At 38.0% G+C, this 21,387-nt stretch overlaps 4 protein-coding genes across 21 annotated transcripts in view; 2 read left to right on the forward strand and 2 right to left on the reverse strand.

Moving 5' to 3' along the window:
* Window positions 1-12,439, forward strand: part of kon (chondroitin sulfate proteoglycan 4-like protein) — a 38,318-nt gene extending 25,879 nt beyond the window's left edge. For all 7 annotated transcript variants that reach the window (XM_018032706.2, XM_026817603.1, XM_026817604.1 and 4 more), the window contains 7 exons: window positions 1,836-2,427; window positions 2,645-2,899; window positions 3,961-4,158; window positions 4,640-4,841; window positions 4,973-7,687; window positions 7,916-8,322; window positions 8,402-12,439. In XM_018032706.2, the coding sequence (XP_017888195.1) occupies window positions 1,836-2,427; window positions 2,645-2,899; window positions 3,961-4,158; window positions 4,640-4,841; window positions 4,973-7,687; window positions 7,916-8,322; window positions 8,402-10,378 (6,346 nt within the window). In that variant the 3' untranslated portion in view covers window positions 10,379-12,439. The remainder of the gene's footprint in view (window positions 1-1,835; window positions 2,428-2,644; window positions 2,900-3,960; window positions 4,159-4,639; window positions 4,842-4,972; window positions 7,688-7,915; window positions 8,323-8,401) is intronic.
* Window positions 12,440-12,703: 264 nt separating this feature from the next.
* On the forward strand, window positions 12,704-16,523 carry GCS2alpha (glucosidase 2 subunit alpha). 2 transcript variants are annotated; one of them, XM_018032711.2, is made up of 5 exons: window positions 12,704-12,811; window positions 13,281-13,376; window positions 13,454-13,861; window positions 13,943-16,083; window positions 16,157-16,523. In XM_018032711.2, the coding sequence occupies exons 1-5, from the start codon at window positions 12,795-12,797 to the stop codon at window positions 16,267-16,269; spliced, it is 2,775 nt and encodes a 924-aa protein (XP_017888200.1). In that variant the 5' UTR covers window positions 12,704-12,794; the 3' UTR covers window positions 16,270-16,523. The 2 variants fall into 2 exon arrangements, with proteins under 2 accessions (XP_017888200.1, XP_017888199.1); XM_018032710.2 differs by lacking the exon at window positions 12,704-12,811 and adding an exon at window positions 12,860-13,209.
* A 147-nt stretch (window positions 16,524-16,670) lies between these two features.
* On the reverse strand, window positions 16,671-20,139 carry GPHR (golgi pH regulator). Of its 6 annotated transcripts, XM_018032715.2 has the most exons (9): window positions 20,108-20,139; window positions 19,416-19,965; window positions 18,339-18,502; window positions 18,178-18,284; window positions 17,690-18,100; window positions 17,433-17,614; window positions 17,176-17,361; window positions 16,997-17,062; window positions 16,671-16,917 (listed from the first exon to the last, which is right to left on the reverse strand). In XM_018032715.2, the coding sequence occupies exons 3-9, from the start codon at window positions 18,383-18,385 to the stop codon at window positions 16,711-16,713; spliced, it is 1,206 nt and encodes a 401-aa protein (XP_017888204.1). In that variant the 5' UTR covers window positions 18,386-18,502; window positions 19,416-19,965; window positions 20,108-20,139; the 3' UTR covers window positions 16,671-16,710. The 6 variants fall into 6 exon arrangements, with proteins under 6 accessions (XP_017888204.1, XP_026673409.1, XP_017888202.1 ...); XM_026817608.1 differs by lacking the exon at window positions 20,108-20,139 and having other exon boundaries at window positions 19,423-20,077; XM_018032713.2 differs by lacking the exons at window positions 19,416-19,965; window positions 20,108-20,139 and adding an exon at window positions 18,914-19,396.
* Window position 20,140: 1 nt separating this feature from the next.
* Window positions 20,141-21,387, reverse strand: part of LOC108629829 (oligoribonuclease, mitochondrial) — a 3,094-nt gene continuing 1,847 nt past the window's right edge. For 2 of the 6 annotated variants that reach the window (XM_018032723.2, XM_018032722.2), the window contains exons 2-5: window positions 21,207-21,268; window positions 20,971-21,125; window positions 20,663-20,883; window positions 20,141-20,381 (exon numbers count right to left, since the gene is read on the reverse strand). In XM_018032723.2, coding sequence (XP_017888212.1) covers window positions 20,237-20,381; window positions 20,663-20,883; window positions 20,971-21,125; window positions 21,207-21,222 — 537 coding nt within the window. In that variant the 5' untranslated portion in view covers window positions 21,223-21,268 and the 3' untranslated portion in view covers window positions 20,141-20,236. Of the gene's footprint in view, window positions 20,382-20,662; window positions 20,884-20,970; window positions 21,133-21,206; window positions 21,269-21,330; window positions 21,375-21,387 lie in introns of those variants that run through there. The other 4 variants (XM_018032720.2, XM_018032719.2, XM_026817610.1 and 1 more) reach the window with 3 other exon arrangements.

Genomic DNA, 21,387 nt, shown 5'->3' on the forward strand with positions numbered 1-21,387 from the left:
TGCGATCACAACGAGCACACTTAACATAACATAATCTACACGTCACGAAATTTCAATGATCATTAACTCTTTGAGGCACGCGATTTTAAAGAAAATAAAAACTCTAGTTGCATAGAACTTTTGTATTATAAAAAAGATAAAAAAAATTAATTTCAATTATTTAACATAAAACAACTTTTTTACAGGGTGGGACAAAAAGAGTTAATTCTCCATTGTATCGTTTTTCCGCGCGCGATTTCCGTTTCTTTTTATGAGGAGCGCGTAGCGTTTTACTTTAACACACGAAAGCGAAGTGAAATGTAATGGTAACTTCAAACATATTAGATATCGTTCAAGGAACACAACGCAGTCGCATCACACTGACGGACTGGTTTAATTTCTTTCCGAAAACTCTGAAGACGCACCTTGAAAATATGTAATGATTTAAGAACTATTTTGAAATATATGGAAAAATAATTCGCTCAATAAAATTATGAATTCTGTTTCATTTTGGTTAAAAGATTAATTACGCTCGTCACGAGGAGGTTTTTTAACGATAAAAAGGCTTCAACGCACGAAGGATTACTAAGTCGCTCGTTATCGCGTACCAATATGCTATACCGTGCCGGACTTCACTCCGAAACAATTTGAATAAGAACTAGGAACACCGTTAATTCGTGTCTCATCCCCCTCTGCTTATCGTAAATCAATATAGCGCGAAGCGGAATCCATTAACGTATCCCATCCCGCGGGATGGTAATTTATCAATTTTTTAATGACGGATGTTCGAGTATTCGTTAAATACGTTCCCCAACGACGTAAATCAATTTGGAGTCACGTTCCGCATGAAACAGGCGAACTTCCGCGCACGATAAAAGATGCAAACGGCCAGGTAATTCCAGCAGAACAGTTAAGAAACTGGAAATTTCACCCGAGCGCTCCCTTAACGGTTTAGCAAGTCCATTTAGAGACCAGGGTGTAGTCGTCGGCACCGAAACAAGTCAACTGCGAAATTCTAACTCGATTGCGAATAGCACCGCCAACGTTGTTACGGAGTTTTAACGTTAAGGTAGAACCTGGCTTAAACGGAGATACGCGACCATACCAATACTTGTTATCATAAACGCAGAAAACGTCACAAAACGCGGCGCGGCGTGGTCTTTACGTTTCGAAAGCAGCTATCCTTCTTTCCGGAGGGAGCTGTTTACGAATAATGAAAAAATGAACTACGGTGGAATCTCCATTATATGAACACCGATTACATGAAAATTTTCTTATATAAACACATTTTATCCCGCAATTAATTCATACAATGAAGATTCTGAATTACACAGATACACAAAAGTGTGTGATTGAAGAGATTTATGAATGTACGTCCTTTTGAAAATCCAAATATCAATAGATGAGATCAATATATAATCATTTTTTGCCTCTCGTCACGAATTACCTTGCTTTACTTTGTATTCTTTATTAATATGTAATTTTATCAAAAATTTTATACCTTTCAACATTCTAGAATTGTACATCTAATACGAAAACTATTAGCACATACTGATGCCCATTAATGAGGTAATTGCCGGCGAAATTCATAGTGGATCGTAATAGCTTCATTAAAAGGGAATTAAATAATAGAGAATTTAATATTCTCGAAACTTATTAATCAATATTTAAACGATAATATAAATGAAGTAATGTGCTAACATTTTTACCATATAATTTGAATAATCGAGTTTTTAGTCTATATCGACTGCGACGCTTCGATGAATTCGCGATGCGCGCGAAGTCTCGAGATCTCGAGGTTCCAAACGACTTCCTTTCAATTTTGGCCGATTCGCATATACCCATTTTCTTCACAGATGGGAGTTCGAGATGAAGACTGGCACCGGGACTGGATTGCTACTCTACAACACCGGGCAATCGTCGTACGCCGATTACCTCGGGATCGAGTTATTCGAGGGTAAAATTCGTCTTCTGATGAACAAAGGGAACGGACCAAGCGAATTGATACACGGCACACCGGTGGCGGACGGCAAATGGCATCGTGTGGTCGTCGATTTCAATCCGAGCGGAATCGGGATCGCAGTCGATCGTCAAGAAAATACGATGAACCTACCCTCCGGTGGCAATCGTTACCTCGATCTGGCCGACACCCTTTACATAGGCGGGACCGAGCTGAACAAACGTGCCAGGGCGTTGAACAAGAGTCTCAAGTCAGGCGACGTGAGTTACCGCGGTTGCCTACGAAATATGCTGTTGGACAACAAGGAACTCGGGCTGCCAGACGTCAAGATCAGCCAAGGCATCGTCGTTGGCTGTGTATGGGGATTTCCTTGCATCGAGACCGAGCCCTGCGTTCCCAAGGCTGCTTGCTCACAGCTCGGCGTCAGCTCGTTCAAGTGCGATTGCGATCAATCTGCTTCCGTATGCGTGAAACCGAATCACGAAGAGGTAAACATCGACTATCGTCGCGATCAATCTGCTTCCAATACAAAATGTAAAACGATTCTTTCCGTTTTTGCTTGGAATCACCAAAGAAGTACTATTGAATCTTTTTAGTACGTCTGCGTCATGTGGTTTTTTTTTCAAATAGATATCGTATCAATTTGTGTAAAATAGTTGAAATGAATTCTTGTGTTTATCAGTATCGCAATTTCATATTTCGTAGGTTCACTCAAAAGCAAATTTGCCTGTGCAATTGGAAATACTCTCGGTGAATTCTCTGCTGGTCTCTGAAGGGGGACACGTACTGGTAACGAGCGATAACATTGCCATGGTGCTAGACATCGCTAAATATGGGATAGACGAGGATGGTGTTATCTTCACTCTGGTAACACCGCCCACGTATGGAACCCTGGCTCTAAATCTTTTAACGACCAGAACCGAGCATTCCTTCACCCTCGAAGACATTAATCGAGATAAGGTAATATCCTTCTGCTAGCGTATAAAATATTCGCCCAATATCAGGGTGTCACGGGAGAGGGGTTGAATGATCGATAAGCACCGGGGAATGACAACGTTCCGGCAGGCATCAAATAAATTTCGAATAAGAAGATGAAGCATATCGTGTGCTCTTCCAGTTCGTCATAGGGCCACGAGCTATAGATAGTTTGTGGCAGAAGAACTAACTTTAGAACCGTGGGGGGGCCGTGACTGTTCGTGCCATCAGAATCTCGGTTGTCTGTTCCTCTTCTACTTGCACTCGATTTATCCAGCCGCACTGATCTATTTATAAAACACCACCACCGCTCATTAACAGCTTTTTTCAGGGTTTAACGTCAGGCCAGACCAAAACGCTTATCCATTATGCCTAGTACAGACCTAGCTAGTAACACATTGTTCGCGGAACAGTTTTGTCTGAAAACATTGCGGAAGAGCGTCATCATAGATTCATCAAAATTATTAAAAATTTTTGTCGAAATTCAAGCAATAACTGTGTACAGAAAACCTCGAGTTCGTGTGCTAATCGTCAATTTATAAGCACGCCTATGCCACTTTAATTAATTTGAACTGCGAGCAGGCGGCGAATTTAACGCAGGCAATGATTCATCGACCGACGAGAATATCAAGCGAATTCTTAAGAAAAGTTAATTTTAAAAACTACCGGGTCACGGCAGAAGATATGAGTTTCATGATATTAAAGTGAGTTTATTGGTTCGTTAAGAAGACCATCGTATTGCTTCAGGGGAAAGATTGGAAATTTCACCTTGCCGGAACGCGGTCCACGTTCTGAATAAATCATGAAATAAGACGAAATAAATGTCTCGTTAACGTCGAATGCCCCGACGTTCTTTGCCGCGTTCCCCTTTTAATTTCGCCGGAAGTTAGGAAGTCGCTGCGCTCGATAAATGTAAACGACGAACGTCGTCGTCGTCGTCGTCGTGTTAACGCGTCGTCTCCAGTCGCATACATATTCATAAGTCCCAGAAACATTGTTTACCACGTGCTACGTTGTCTCATTATCGTGATCAAATTCCTCGCCAGATACAATATATGCACGACGGCAGCGAAACCACAGAGGACAGCATGATCCTGGAAGTGACGCTGGTGGCAGGGGCTGGTTACTCGTTACCGGGTTATCTCCAAGGACGACTTAGGTTTCCACTTCAAGTCAACGTTACACCCATTAATGACCCGCCGTTCCTTGAAATATCGACTGCGAAGGTGCTACGTCTAGCACAAGTAAGATCCTTATTGATTCTTCCTTACGAATTGATAGAATCGAACGTTTGCTGCACTGAATTCCCAGTCAGATGCTCAGAATGTTTCCTTCTTCCTCGAAGACGTGCGTTAACGTAATTGCCGCGAAAGAACGATTCGCTTCGTTCGGACCGATCTAAATCAATTAATGAGGAGTTGGAGAAATTGTAGTCTATTTGCAGCGAGCGTTTATCTTTGGACGAACGCGGTGACGGCTGTGTCGTAATGAAACCAATTCAAGTTACCCTCAATTAACTTACAATCTCCTTAAGTGAAACACTTCTTTTCATAAAAAGTTGCAACGTTCGAATATTTAACTGAGACGAATTCAAAATTTCGATGTTTACGTTTTTTTACTTCAATTAATCGCTTAACGATATTTTTAACGAGGAGTATTCGTTACCAATATTTGATCTTTAATAAAACAAGGAATAATCAATCGCCGTACCATTGTTTCGATTAGGGCACAAGGAAAATCTTGACGAGAGAATTAATCTGGGCGATCGATCCCGACACACCGTCAGACATGTTGGTGTACACAGTCTTACGTACCGACGCTGACGCCGGCTACGTGGAAAGGGTGACTTATCCGTCGCGACCCAACGACACGTTTACCCAGGCTGAATTGATGCAAGGATTAATTGCATATGTACATCGCCAAAACGGTAACATTTTCATCGATATTCACTGCGCAAACACACATCATTGCCGTTTAATTACTGTCTCCTCGCAGCCCGGCTTACCATTCAGTCAATAGTCGTAGCGGTTTTCTATTTTTTTCTTTTTTTTTTTACAGCGAAACCGAATGCGAAGCTCGATCTTCGAGTGAGCGACGGTATTGAAAGCAGTAAACCGGCGAGTCTGAGGGTGGCTGCACATCCGTTGGAGATAAAACTGATGCACAATACAGGTCTGGTCGTGGTGCATCGGTCTTACTCATACTTGACACCGGCGAACCTGTCGTTCACCACCAACTCAGACGACAACACCATCGAAATACGTTACGACATAGTCGCGCAGCCACATTTCGGGACGATTCAAAAGCTGAAAGAGTCGAGCAGTTGGACGAACGTCGATCACTTCACCAGCAGAGACATCGAATTAAACACTATTCGATATCTTCACAACGAGGGTAGCCCGAATCAGGATGAATTCAAGTTCCAAGCGAGCGTCAGGGAGGTGAAAGCGCCACACACTTACGACTTTCGGGTCACTTTCATCGATCTCGAGTTGAAAGAAGCAAAAAGAATTCTGGTGAACTTCACTAACATGACCGAAGTAACCGTAAGCGAACAGAACTTGAGATACCAGACGAACCCTTTAATAACCGCTTCCAACAAGATCGTGTTCACGGTGACGTCAGTGCCAAGGTACGGCAATCTGTTCTTGTCGAGTCGAAGACTGGAAATCAGAGACACGTTCACACAGGAGGACGTCGACTCTGGTAAACTGAGGTATCGACTATTCAAGAGAGCCTACTCAACGATTCTGGATGAGTTTGGTTTCAAAGTCAGTGCGCCTCAGTGTATCGATTTGCATTCGGTCTTGAAGTTCCGGCACTACCTCAGCAAGAACATGAAACCGATGGACAGCGTGGAAACGTTGAGAGTAGACGAGGGCTCGAGGATGCCCGTGAGAGTGGTGAGAATCAATCCTGCAGATTACGGCGTTACTGCGTTGATGTACAACCTGACGACAGAACCACATCACGGTTGGTTGACCGTCACGAATAGCTCGAGATCTCACTCAAGAAACAATACGTCCTATTTCACATCCGAGGAACTATTCTCGCAGAGGGTTTATTACGTCCACGACGATTCAGAGACGAAGGAAGATACATTTCAGTATGTCGCGATTGCTTCGGATGCCGTTGACTTCATGTATGTCGGCCTATTTCGTGTAGAAGTGACCATGAAGAACGATAACGCGCCAGAACGAGTGGTTAACAAAGTGTTTCACGTGGTGTCGGAAGGAGAAAGATTATTAACAAACAAGGATCTCGCCTACATAGACAAGGACATCGATACGAAGCCTAGCGAATTGATTTATACCAGAAGGGACATCCAAAAAAACGGGATATACCGTGTTACCGATCTTTCGACCCAGATAAACGAGTTCAGCCAACAGGATATCGACGATGGTCAGATATTGTTTAAACACCAGGGCGAAGACCATGGGAAATTCGAGTTCGGAGTGACCGATGGACATTTTTATACTGCCGGTGTCCTCAAGATCGAGGCTAGTCCACCTTATGTGAGGCTGAGAGAGAGTAACGGGACCGTGGTGCAGTTCAATCGATCGGTCGCTCTCAAACTCGACGAGTTAGACATCGAAACCAATGTATATACTTCCAACAAGGATATTAAGTATACAGTGCTGGAGAAACCAAAGCACGGTGTACTGTTGAAACTTGGAAGAGAAACGAACGTATTTACCGAAGAAAATCTTCGTTATGGTGTAGTGTTGTACAGGCACCTTGGAGGATCTATGGCAAAAGACGAGTTCAAGTTCAGAGTGTCGACGAAAGGAGCGGAGACGCAAGGGGTGTTCCCAATTAAAATCTATCCTGAGAGTTATTGGCAACAACTGATCATCCAAAATAATAAAACGGTATTCGTAGAAGAAGCTACCAGTATTCTACTAAGCAGGAAGAGCCTCGAAATCATGCATCCCAAAATACCGGACACTGAAATAGTATATTTCCTGAAGAAGTGGCCGCAAAACGGATATCTGGAATTACAAGTCCACGATGAGCACAGCGACGAGACTCGGGAGGATTACATCGGTAACGCCATAAAGTCCTTCGATCAACATATGATAAACGAGGGCCGCGTGTTTTACATGCAAACGGTGATGAACCAGACAAACGACAAATTCGTCGTCGACGTAACGAACGGTATAACGTGGCTACGCGATTTGAGCGTGAACTTTGTGATCATCCCGGAGAAGTTATACGTCGAGGCAAAGGGACTGTTTGTGATCGAAGGGAAAAGTACTGTTTTAGATGAAACGAACTTTTCCATTCTGACTCCTTATTATTCTGGCAAGGTGACAGACTATCGAATCGTTGAAAAACCGAATCATGGTGCTATTGTCGAGTCGACGAAAAATTCTCAGGTGAAAAAGTTCTCGCAGAAACACTTGTCCGGTGGTATAATAATGTATAAACACAACGGCGACGAGTCTTCGAAGGACTCCTTCAAAATGGTTCTTATTGCCGGAGATAAAACAAGCGAACCGTTCGACGTTTGGGTCACAGTGCAACCAGTTAACGACGAAGTGCCCGATCTCATTAACAGGACTAAGTTGAGCGTTTGGCAAGGTGGCTCAGTTACGTTGACGTCCGACATTTTGGCTGCTGTCGATAACGATACCACGGCACATGATCTGACGTTCAATATCACCGGAGTTAGGAACGGACTGATCTCTTTTAAATCTTCCCCAGAAAAAGATATTTATAGTTTTACGCAAGAACAAATCGACCAATCGCAAGTAATTTTTACGCATACGAGTAAGTATATCACGCTAGGTAATTTCAAAGGCTATTACTCTAAACAAAGTGACTCAATATGAATAGAAAATTATTTACTTTTTCATTTTAATAGAAAATATTTGATGGAGCTAATTGAATTAATGAATTCTTGTGATAAATATCTTCTTGTCATAAACATTGTGTTACTTCAGATACCACGTGTACCTGTACATATATTTTAATCTCTTAGAATATCTTGCGTTTCAGACGGATCCGACGCTGAGTTTAATTTCGTACTGTTTGATGGAGTACACACGACAGAATCATACACGATTCTTGTAACTACAAAACCAGTCCGATTGAACATGCAACAAAACATCGCGTTGAACGTTTTTCCCTTAACCAGGAAGATGATTTCCAGCAAATTGCTTTTAACGAGTTGCTCGGACGAAAGTAGGGACATAAAGTATACGGTGCGAAATGGACCGCATCTTGGGAAGATCATTATGGAGACGAGCGAGGGCGCATGGTTAAACGTCGAGAGATTCACGCAAAAGGATATCAATAATAGTAAAGTGTTTTACGAGCACACCAAGCAATTTATGGACCTAACTGCCAATGATTCGTTTACGTTCGACGTGGAAGCCCATTTCACGGAATCCTTATCCAATCAGGCAAGATTATGATCACATAAAACGAACGAGTACTCTCGCAAGTAAAACGTTTCTGACTTTATCGTCTTTTCTATTCCAGGTATTTCAAATAAACATTTCTGTCTCGAGCGGAGGATTGGACAGATACATTATCGTGAAGAATGTAAGAGTCGAGGAGGGTGGCTCGGCGCCAGTGATCATGAACATAAGCGGAATCGTGTCGTTCTTGCAAACTCATGCAGGAATCAGAAATCTGGCAGTCCTCTCTAGACTGGTTAACCAACCTAGTCACGGACACGTGATGATCTTTCCGGATTTAAACGTCACCACCTTCTCTCAACCCCAGATCGAGGGTGGACAAATTGCCTATTACCACGATCACTCGGACACTTTGGAAGACCACATAAATTTCTCTCTTTACCTGATACCTGGTAACATTCTTTTATGTAACACCAGCATCCCGGTGATAATACAACCCGTGAACGACGAACCGTTCAAATTGATTACGAACGAACCGTCCATCACGGTGGTTCAGAATCAAAATCAAACGATAACCAGGGAGACCTTACTGACGATTGACCCGGACACTCCGCCGGAAGAAATCGTGTACGACTTAATAAGCGGTCCGACTTATGGTCGTTTGTTGCTGCTACCGTTCAATGAAAACAACTCGGAGATTCACCAGGTGAACAAATTCACCCAACACGATGTGGATTCCAATCGACTGGTATACGAACACAACGGTCCACTTCAAGCGGCTTCTTTCTACTTTAGAGTATGGGACGGACTCTTCAATCCTAAGTACACAGTGTTCAATGTGTACGTTTTACCTATTAGACTAAATGTGACAGTATTAGGTCCAGTGAACTTGCAACAAGGTTCCAACGTTGCTGTTATTTCTGAGAGTAACATGGTACTCGATACTAATGCTCGACAAGACTTGGTCACTTACGAAATAACGACTACACCGAAGTACGGGGTATTGTATGTGCGGGATGGAGCAGCAGCTAGTTTCAAACAAACTGATCTGTTGTCGAAAAGCGTAATGTTTATGCAAACAGATATGACTGTGTCAAACGACAGCTTCGAGTTGACTGCGAAATTAAGCGGATTCGAACAGAAACATATAAGAATAGATATCAGAGTGGTGCCTCTGATGATCATGAACCCAATGATCGCAATAGCAGGGGAGAAAACCCGGATAACATTGCAGTATTTGGACGCTACACCGTTAGCCAAACTAACGAGTAGCAATCCCACGTACACGATTACGAAGAAATCAAAATTCGGTAAAATTAAAAGGATTATCAGGAGTTCTTTTTCGTCCGGTGAGAAACGAGGAACCAGAGAGAAGGAAGTGAATAAATTTTCTCACTATGAAGTGATGTCAGGCGTGATTTACATGGTTTGCAAAAAAATACCGACGTTGGAGTACGAGGGAGTGATCGATAACTTCACGTTCGTCTTAGCGGCCTCTATATTTCAACCAGCCGTGGGTGAATTCGAGTTCCGCGTGAAACTCGACATGGACGAGTACAATATTACCCTAGGTGGTCCTATGGACCCAGTGGGTCACGAAGGCGAAATGGCTATCGCGCCGAACATGAGTAATGATTATTTATTAATCTTGGGAATGCTACTCGGTGTATTCTTGCTGGGTGTGGTCGTCATCATTACCATCAGATGTAGACAAAACAGATACAAACACGCCGAGGAAGAAAAGCCAGAATCTACCCCGGCGGTAGGGGTAATGCCGTTGCCGCGACCTCCGGACCATTTAATGCCCGCGACGCCCCACGTGAAACGTTACGCCAACGATCACAATAGCGTGGCAACCAGCACACCTTTGCCAGTCCTACCGACGATGACGTCCACATTACCCCAATGTAAAGTGATACCCCTGAGTCCCTTGGAGAATATCACGGGCTCGGAAGTTGATGTATCGGTGAAATATCCGTACGGATTTCCGGACGGGGACGAATGGAACAATTTCGACACGTCCGATTTGCCTTGTCAATCGGCCACCACACAGAGGACCAACAACCCTTTGCTTAGGAGGAACCAGTATTGGGTCTAGCAGAAGGACGGCTGTTCGCGATTAAAGCAGAACAGGCCGTAACATTTTCTCATACTTGAAGACTGTTTTTTGTTACGAAATACATACTTTGAGACTAATCGTCGATTAACTATGGTCTTAATGTGCCTAAAGAAAAAAATAGTAACTCTGCGACGTGAAATGTCAACGGTACAGCCACGATTTTATATCTAAACTTTGACGGAAACTTTTTTTCCTGACACGATATCGTATGACCGAAATCCGAATAAAGAGACGTACAAATGAACATTATACACGTTAAATGTTTCGTTCTATATTAAAATTATTGTATGTTATCGCGCCAACGAGCCAGGCATCAGAGTTTCCATCAACTTTTGTCTTCTCTTTTTTAATTATAATAACGATGGTATAAATATATCTTGTATTCGTACTAGTAAATGGTTACATTTTCGCATGGTCTGTGCGTGAGAATGTTTATCGTGCTAGTATAATAATAAATTTCCGGGAGAACTACGTAAACTCTCGTTAAGTGTAAAAATAATTACAAGCCCGAGACTATCGTTGCTATTACGGATCGAATGTGCCTAAAATATTATCAAGTCTTTTAAGAAATATTACTCACCAGGCCTGCACCCTGTCGATTTCACTGTCTTTCTTCTTGGTGGAATATCGAATTCGACATGAACCTTCGTTGATTCGGTCAGAATCATCTTTGAAGCTTCGCACTATTGAATTCAAATCACAGGAAAGCATTTCTATTTTGAAGCTTCACGATATGAAACAATCGTCTCATTAAGGACATTTATTGTAAGATGAAAAGACCGAGGTTTAACATCACGAATACCAAACTTGCAATTTCCGAAAGCACATAATACCGCTATCACACGCGAACTATCGTGCGTCTAATTACACGTAAACTTTTGTAAAGAAAAACTATATGGACTGCGTATCTCAGATTTATACATATTTACAAGAAGAACATATAGAGATTACTTCACAAGTTTTCTAGACGCGAAAGTAAAACGTATAGGTAACGCACGCAGTAAAACCGCAGGAATACTCGAGTTTTCGCACATATCTTTTTACACGAATCCCGCGTATTTTTACAGGCTCGAATTGGCCAGCTTCAGAAATTTCTCGTCGCATCACGTGAGGTCGCTTCTATTACTTCCGGCAGCCTATATATCTAACCATTTGAATGAATATTTCACGCATAATAAGGAAAAAAGATTTTGTTTCATTCATTATAGCTGCCAAATCTTTCTCCGAAAGTAACGAACGGTGTTACTGAGGATCAACAATGTGCTTTATTTGTCAAGTCTAGTCGATTGCATCCGTAGATCGAACACATAAAATTTCTTTACTCGAATGCTCATTCGACTCGTTAGAAAATTGAACTGGTAATTGACTTTTGTAACAGCTACGACAAATTTTGTTATTTTATACTGTTCACGAATTGTCGATCGGCGTATGGAAAATGCAACAACGGTGCGCTCATTTTCTTCAGTATTATAATGCATTAGTAAATCAATCGATTGATCGATCGATATTCGACGTATTTCCATTTGCGTACATCGTCGAATCGACAAATATTTAAATGTTACGTCTTTTAGGCTGCGCAGATTCACAGTGACCTTAACTGTACAATTCCTTTAAAATGAAAACTTTAGAAATGTGTAATTAAGAAAACGCTCTAACGTTGATGTTAATATAGTAATAACGATAATAATAACGATAATTATATTATTATATTATATAAATATACGAAATATATACACTCCTACGTATATATGTATACATAGAGAGAAAACACTTTCATGAATTCGCAGCATATGTATTTAATTGTAATAGTTCTGATCGTGTGGCAAGAAGAGACATTTTTAAGAAATGAGATACGTGTGTTGATTAATGAGTATATGCTAGAAATGAAACAGTTAGGCTTTTTTACATCCCCAAAGTGAATACCGTTCCGAGTGCCAAACTTCTATATTGTGTAATATATAGAACACATAGGACTGTATTTTCCCTGCCGACTGAATACTCTTGTAATTCAAATAAACTGAATGTGCGATATTATATAAAGTGAACGTGTCATAACGTCAATGCGTCAAAATAGACACAAGCACCTTTATATCCACTATTATAATGGGATTACTTATTCCATTATACTACTAGATCATTTATTGAGAATATCGAAGAAAAACGTATGAAAAAGCTTAGTGATGAAAACTCTTTTTATAACTCTTCCAAATAATTGTCAGTTTGACAAAGAGAATGCAATGCAAGTACTTCTAAAATTTAAACCTCGATTATTCTATATAATATTGTCAGTGTTACGTATTGTTAATTATACATATCAAGTGAAGCTCCATCTATGAAATCGATTTTGTCTTATTCGAATTAATAAAAGCGAGCACGGCAATAGTTACTTTTCAACATGGCCTCGTACGTGCGGTAAGTTAATTATTTTCGGCCTTTTAACCTTCACGAAACAAAAATATCTGTTTTCTACTTGAGCGATAAACGTTATAAAATCTTCTGGATCGAATTGACATTGCATAAGTAGACCCACGAACACTGTATAATTCTTCAAATGTTTACTTCTCATAATGCAATCATGATCACGCTGACGTGTCCGTGATAATGCTGTGTTTGATACAAAGAGCTTATTTCGAACAATACGATACGCTGCATTACACTGTTTTGACCAATTTGTTTATAAAACCGATACTATACATTTAGAATCATTCGAGAAGCAATTTTGCCATCTAAAAGCCACATACGACAATTAGTATCAAAGGCACACTAACGATGAGTGTTCATTGTTTCCCACGTTTTTTCAAGAAAAAAATGTAACTAATATTGATAATAGTCTCTTTAAGCCATTAACAAAAAATTTTATGTTTAACAATTTATATTGCAGATTGGGATTATTATTATTATTAGGTTCTTCTTTTCTCCTTGTTGGTGCAGTTAATAGAGATACATTTAAAACATGTGAGCAAAGTAGTTTTTGTAGGTAAGTATATGACATCTGTGTTGTCAGTTAAATAAGTGACTGTGTGATTAATATCAGTTGCATATTAATGTTGTTAGACGATGCAGAAAAGTTGAACCTGGGAAAACGCCCTACCAACTTTTAACAGATACATTAACTCAGAATGAATCCAGTATAAATGTGGACTTGTTTAATAAAGATACAAGAGTCCTTTATATACTGCAGTTAACTGCACTAAAGGAAAATACATTTAGGTTGCAAATAAATGAAAAGAATCCATTACATCCAAGATATTTACCTGAGTATGCTCTTCAAGATCAACCACAAACTTCTAAATTAACTTTGGTTGAGAAAACTGCAGATCACGTTACTATAACAAATGAAGGAAACAAAGTTGTACTGTATGCCAATCCATTTAGAGTGGATTTATATTCTCAGGATATATTGGTTGCCTCTGGAAATGCAAGAGGTTTATTAAGATTTGAGCATCTCCGTACAAAACCCAAGTAAGCTTAACGAGTTATGTGTTAGATCTCACTGTTAATTGTATATGATTCAACTAAATAATTTTTGACGGTTTTTAATAGTAAACCAGAACAAGAGGAAAATTCAGAAAACGTTGAGGTAGCTAAAAATAACAATGAGGCTCCAGGTGATGGTTCAGAGAATGATCCAGGTGCTTGGGAAGAAAATTTCAAAACTCACCATGACGCAAAACCTTTTGGTCCAGAGGCAATTGCTTTGGACTTCAGTTTTCCTGGAGCGGAGTATACATATGGAGTGCCGGAACATGCGGATTCTTTTGCTCTAAAATCTACAAAGAATAATCATCCTTATAGATTGTACAACTTAGATGTGTTTGAATATGAGACCAATGAAAGGATGGCACTTTACGGGGCCATACCTGTGCTTTATGCTCACGGCAAAGAGCGAACGACTGGTATCTTTTGGCATAACGCTGCAGAAACATGGGTCGACATTTTATCAAGCGCCGACAATAACGTTGTAGAAAGTATCGTAAACTTCGTATCTGGCTCTAAAAAACCACAAGTGGATGCACACTTTATGTCAGAATCTGGTGTAATGGATGTATTCTTCATGTTGGGTCCCAAACCTTTAGATGTATTCAAACAGTACACTGTTTTAACGGGTACAGCACCTCTACCACAAATGTTTTCTTTAGGATATCATCAAAGTCGTTGGAATTACAATGATCAAGATGATGTTCTACAAATAGCAGAAAATTTTGACGTACACGACCTACCTATGGACGCTATATGGCTGGATATAGAGTACACCGATAGTAAAAAATATTTCACATGGGATGAACGAAAGTTTCCAAACCCAATTGAAATGATACACAATTTAACCGCAAAAGGTAGAAAATTGGTGGTCATCATAGATCCGCACATTAAACGCGATACCGGTTACTTCCTCCACAACGACGCCACTAAATTAGGCTATTACGTTAAAACAAAAGATGGAAAAGACTATGAAGGTTGGTGTTGGCCAGGTGCAGCATCATATTTAGACTTCTTGGATCCAGCGGTACGGGAATATTATATGAGTCTGTACAATTTGGATAAATTCCGTGGTACCACTAATGATGTATATATTTGGAATGATATGAACGAGCCAAGTGTATTCAACGGCCCCGAAGTTTCTATGCTCAAGGATGTAATACATTATGGTGGCTGGGAACACAGACATATTCATAATTCGTACGGAATCTATATGACCATGTCTACGTACGAGGCTTTGTTCAGAAGATCAGGCGGTACTTTACGGCCGTTTATATTAACGCGATCCTTCTTTGCTGGTTCCCAACGTTACTCAGCTATGTGGACTGGCGATAATACAGGGGAGTGGGATCATCTTCGTATAAGTTATCCGATGTGCCTCACGTTAGCTGTTTCGGGATTTTCTTTCTGCGGAGCGGACGTAGGAGGTTTCTTCAAGAATCCAGACACCGAACTATTCATTAGATGGAATCAGGCTGCAGCTTGGCTTCCTTTTTACCGTCAACATTCACATATCGAAACTAAACGACGTGAACCTTGGACGTTTAACGAAGAAACTACGCAAATCGTTCGAGAAGCTCTTAGAATGAGATATTCATATCTGCCATTATGGTATACACTCTTCAGAGAACACGAAGTAAACGGCACTCCAGTGGTGCTACCATTGTGGGCTCATTATCCAAGTGAAACAAAGACGTACGCTATTGATGATGAGATATTGATTGGAGATTCTATACTTATACGTCCAGTCTTTCAACCTGCTGTCACAGATGTTAACGTTTATTTCCCTGGAGAAGGCAAAGTAACTTGGTATGATGTTGATACCATGCAACCATATCAGCAACCAGGTTTAGTCAATATTCCCGTAACTTTACACAAGATACCAGTATTCCAAAGAGGCGGTTCTATCGTTCCACGTAAAATGAGAATACGTCGCAGTACAGTAGCCATGAAGAACGATCCATACACCTTGATAGTTATCGCAGATTCTGCTGGTAGAGCTAATGGCACGCTGTACATTGATGACGAGGCCAGTTTTGAATATCGTCATGGAAAATACTTGTATTTAGTGCTCAATTTTGAAGGAAACAAATTAACTTCAATGTTCATTGACAAATTAGCTTCATATCAGACTGAAAGCTGGTTGGAAAGGGTAGATATTACAAATCCACCAAAGGGAGTTAAATCAGCTGTGCTGACGTCACATAGTAAGTAATCGCGTTTTATATAAAAAAGATTGCATGTAATTTGAAAATTAAAACGCAAATCATTTTTTTCCAGATTTGGGCAAAGTTAATTTGGAGACTAAGTACAACCCAAATAACAATGTATTAACCGTGCGTAAACCTGGTGTAAATATGGGAGAAGAATGGACTATCGAATTAATCCATTAGAATTACAGTTTACTCATTGTAAATTCAGCAGTCATACAGTAATGCCAGTTTTCTATTATTCGTACTTTTTTCAGCTATCTGTGATCAAAATGTCATTGTATACTAATAACAAGACGAATGCAAAGTTACTTCTGTTTGATCAGTAAATGATATGAATCTATTATTTAGTCTTTAAAGCTTATAATTATGCATGTTAACTTTGATAAAACATATGTATTAGAGATAGAAACATTAAATACGTTCTTATAAACAAATATTTAAATAATTACTATCGAATTTATCTCTATGCATTTTATGTTTTCAGTTTATGATAAGCAAATCATTTTTTATAATCAGAAACTTGTTAAAGGGAAACATGTTTGTAATTAAGAAAACAATAACACTATAAACACAATTAGGAATATAAAGAAATATTTTCATTTAATTTAAAAAATATTTTATTCAACTAAAAATTCGTTCTGCAGGTGCTTGCTTATGAGCTAGGTATAAAAACACTATCGAAGACAGTGCCGACACCAAGAATATAACGTCGAACCATCTATGATAAAAATTAAATTGTAATTCTCCTAAAACTTGAGTTATTATAATTCGATATTCCGCAGGCATGTTCATCCGCATTAGAAGTACGGATGATACGAAATACATACCCTACAAAAAATATATAATCGGATTAGCAACAGAAATTATTATTAGAATAAGTACATACTTTGAAACGAGGTATGCTTACCATTATCTGAGCAAGTATAAGTACAATAATGTTTGACGATTTGCTACTTGATATAGCATAAAAAAACTGAAAATGAAGTAAAACTATATAATAAATAAATAATTTAGAATATAGGATAAACTACGAATACGCGATAAACTACAATGTTCCGAAAATGAAGAAATTTATCTAAAGTATACCTTTGTAAGGGTTAGCAGTAAACCTCGGATCGATGTCAATACAATACAACCAACGAGGTAAAAAGAAATATGTTGAGACCAAAATGTTACATCAATGTCAAAACCAATCCAGTGTACTGCAATTTCGATTGCTCTTGTTACCGGATCCTTTTTACCAACCCGATCGAAAACTATATTAATTGTCGACTAAAAAAGATGTAGATTGTAAATGTATTTATCCCTGAAGTTCCTCAGTATTTCTCAATTTTTGAACTTACTATGAATATTTTCCAAGTACAATATCCAGAGAAAAAATATCCTAAAACATTAAAATATTTTCCCTGCCAAGTAGCAGCCCACTCCAAACGTTCTCTTGCATTTTGAATATCATGTGCCTCCAAAAATAATTGTCGTGACAATTCCTCTAACGCTGTAACTTCTGTTTGCAACTGTTTGATGCCTACACATTTTTATTTAAAAATTATTAATATAAGTTTATGAGTACTAATAAATCATGAAAGTATAGAATACACACTTTCTTGATTACTTTTAGTGCCTCCTAAGGGCCCAAACATTCCCCAAAGTCGAGATCGAGTTTCAGTTTGTCCCAAAATTTCTCCTTTTTTAGCTAATGCTATCCTCTTCTTTTTAGCAACAATCATATCCATTGTTTGTAACAATCGCCTTTCTGTACCTTGTACGTCAGCATACGTTACAGGTCGCATAAAATAAGCCATTGAGTTATATGGATAATTTACAGCACCAAATCCTGACAGTAGTGCCATTACAGTAACACCAATCACTCCTATTCTACTGACACCTTGTTCAATAGATAATAGACCTTTCTTTGGACTTAAAATTGGAAATGGATCACCTATCTTCCAAAATAAGTAGAGATAGAAGAGATATACTACTATAGTTAATGGTCGTATTAACTTCAGTCTTACTGTAAAGAGAAATAACAGACAGTTCGTATAATTTGAAGTATCATGTATGAATCTAAATCTACTATTGTATACATACCAAATCTAATATTGCTAATGATAAAATATGCTATATAAAATGGAATCAAAACGATTACCATAAATAGAAGCATATAGAGACCAACATTCCAGTGAAAGTATCTGGAACTAAATGTGCGTCATTGTTAATATGTTCAATTAGAAATAAAACCAGCGACTCACCTTGAATCAAGAACTCCAACTATTTCAAAAATAATAAGCTCAAACATAGTACAAGATAAGGAAAATGTAGTAGAAAAAATTAGTTGTACTAATCTGTGATGAACTTCATAGTCACGAAATAACTTTTTTACAAAAAACACCCACCCACCTAAGAAAAAGATGACCTGGAATATGTAATGTAAATGAATGGAAAAATATTTGAAAAATAAGTAAATAGAAGTAACGATACACAATCTGGTTGTACAAGATTAAAAAATAAATGTCAGTTTAAAAAATAAGGTGCAAAATTTTAAGCCATCAGATTAATTATGAGAAATTAGTAATATCAATATAAGCAATGTATACATGGTAAAATCTAAAAAGAATACAATAACACATCATCAATGTACATTTCTATTTTTATACGTTTCGAAGCTTTTACGATTAGTCAGAAAAATGTTTCAACGAATAAATGTAAGTGTTACAGTTATAATTCCTCTAATAAAGGAAAAATTAATCGTTCATAACCTAATTGTGTATATCTACGAGTACCGGCGAGAATTTATTTATGTACGTTAGTGGAAATAAATTTCCACCTGTGTGATAAGAATCACAAATGTATCCTCCAAGAAACCCATGGTTTAATGATATCACAGATACTTCGCATTGCGAAGTATCAACTTGATTTTGTCACTTGACAGAGTCTCCCAAAAAAATTTGAGAATGTTACGCAGCCATTCATCATTTTCATTCGGCTGATGTTCACTTGTATCGTAAAATCGTCAATCGTAAACATAAACCATCAAAGTTACATTGCCGTATCACTAAGTGATACATAAAGGCAATACGATACAAGTGGATATCGGCCTTGGACTTAATTGTGAATAATTTTTTTAATCCGAGTTTATAAATATTTGTATCCTAAGGTCAGATACTCATCTGTACAACAAAATAGTGTGCAACACGACCGCGGCTGCGGCCGCGCACGAATGCGCGTGATAGTAAAAAGTCGAAAATTTTTTAATATTAATAGTCTAATAGAACCTCTCTATATGTAGAGATTAGCCTCTTAACTATAGTTATAAATATTTCATTTACCTTATACCTTGCGTTTTTATGCAGCCAGCTCTCCGTCTATTTCCATTACAGTGAATCGTAATTAATAAATAATTAGTAAGTTAATGCACAATACACATGGAAAATCATGTACAAAATAATTTTTGCCACTGTCACATTAATCTAATAATGAATTCTGCGACCCGCACTAGTGCGCACTCAGTGGGAACATTTTCGATGCCGCATATTCAATTGGCGTTCTCTCTCCCAGTGCAATTGTTGCATTCGGCTTTTAATTATTATAATTAAAGCATTCGACTATATTGCACTGTTGGCATGCAACTTTTTGTACCACATTCGACGAACAAACACTGTTCTCGAGCAGTGCAAAATTCGCATTCGGATAAGTGAACTGAAATAGATGAATGCAGATTTTATTGCACTGAAATTTTTAGCAGTGCAGTTTAATGGGACTTGTATCAGAGGATTTCTCGCGCATATATAAATTTTTTGTCATGACTCTTCCTTTCGTCCTGGTCAAAATGTAATATCAACATGCAATACTAAAAAAGTGCAGATAATCCTGGTGAGCCTGTGTGACAAAATTGAAATACGCCAGTAGTATACAGTAATAGAGAAATAAATATAAATAAAAACATTTGGAAAGGAAATATCAAAATAGATGTAAAGTGGAAGAAGAAAGTACATACATATTATAAGCTTTTTCTACGTACTTCATTTCTTTATTTTTACAGATTTGTAGATATCTATTTTAGATTTCTATATTATGCATATATATTTAAAAATATATATTTCCATGCACATATTGAGCACGAAAGTGCAGGTTAATATATTTAATGGTTTCATTGTATTAGTGATGTATCTGCAGGCATAAATATAGTATTTTTGTAGTACTTTAATTCTTGTATACTTTCCTTAATATCATCTAATGCCCTATGGTTATATTGCTTTTGCGGTCGAAATTTATAGTCTGTTGGATTCCACCTCCTAAAGTTAGATAATATTATTTTAACCATTTCAATAAAAATTACAGTAACTCATTATACAGAGCGAGTTAATAAAAATTGCCATGTAAAATAATGTAACACATATAAGTTTGTTCAACGAATTTTTACTAAAACACACTCATTCCTCAGGTTCCATTAGTATATAGTACATTAAGTACTAAATTCATATATGTATGTATATCTTTTGAAAATAAAAAGTAACCAATTGCTCGAAATGGCTATTTTTATCAATTCACCCACGATGAATTATAAAATACATACCTAACTAACTCCTGAACTGTACTAACATCGATAATTCTATAATGTAAATAATCATTGACTAATGACATGTGTTTAAGTATAAATAAACGATCCATGTAAATTGTGTTACCAGCTAAAGGGCAAGAATTTTTTGGAATGTATTTCTGTAAAAAACTCAATAACATCTGCTCTGCATTTCTCAAACTAATTTTGCTAGCTTTAGAGGCTTGTATTAGTCCTGTCTGTAAAACATAATTTTCAAATTAGAGTATGCAACTTGTTTGAAATAAATAATATTTAATTATTGAAACATAAAATAATTAACTTACTTTTGTATGATGAATTGTATTCCAATCATCCATATTGTTCAAAATTGTGTCGGATTGTTTAATGACAACATTAAATTCTTCACTTACAATATTTAAATTTTGGTCACTTATTAAACACGCAATTTCTAAGATTGTGTCTTTTTCTATATTGAGTCCTGTTAACTTGAAATAAAACAATTCAACATGATGCTTTGTTTGCTTCTATATAGAAAACTGTGTAATATTTTTATACTTACTTCCGTATCTATCCATACAATGTAATTACTTTTGTCACATTCCATGTTTTAGTTAATAAAATCTGAAATATACTCCAATTATTTACATTAAAGTAATCCTTTAAAATATCATAAAGAATCTAACCTTATTCACTACTAATATGCTGAAAATACTTTCTCCTCGACAATCTTAAAAAAATTT

This window comes from Ceratina calcarata, unplaced genomic scaffold, assembly GCF_001652005.2.
Source record: "Ceratina calcarata isolate Rehan_Ccalc_2016 unplaced genomic scaffold, ASM165200v1 scaffold588.2, whole genome shotgun sequence".
Taxonomy (NCBI): domain Eukaryota; kingdom Metazoa; phylum Arthropoda; class Insecta; order Hymenoptera; family Apidae; genus Ceratina; species Ceratina calcarata.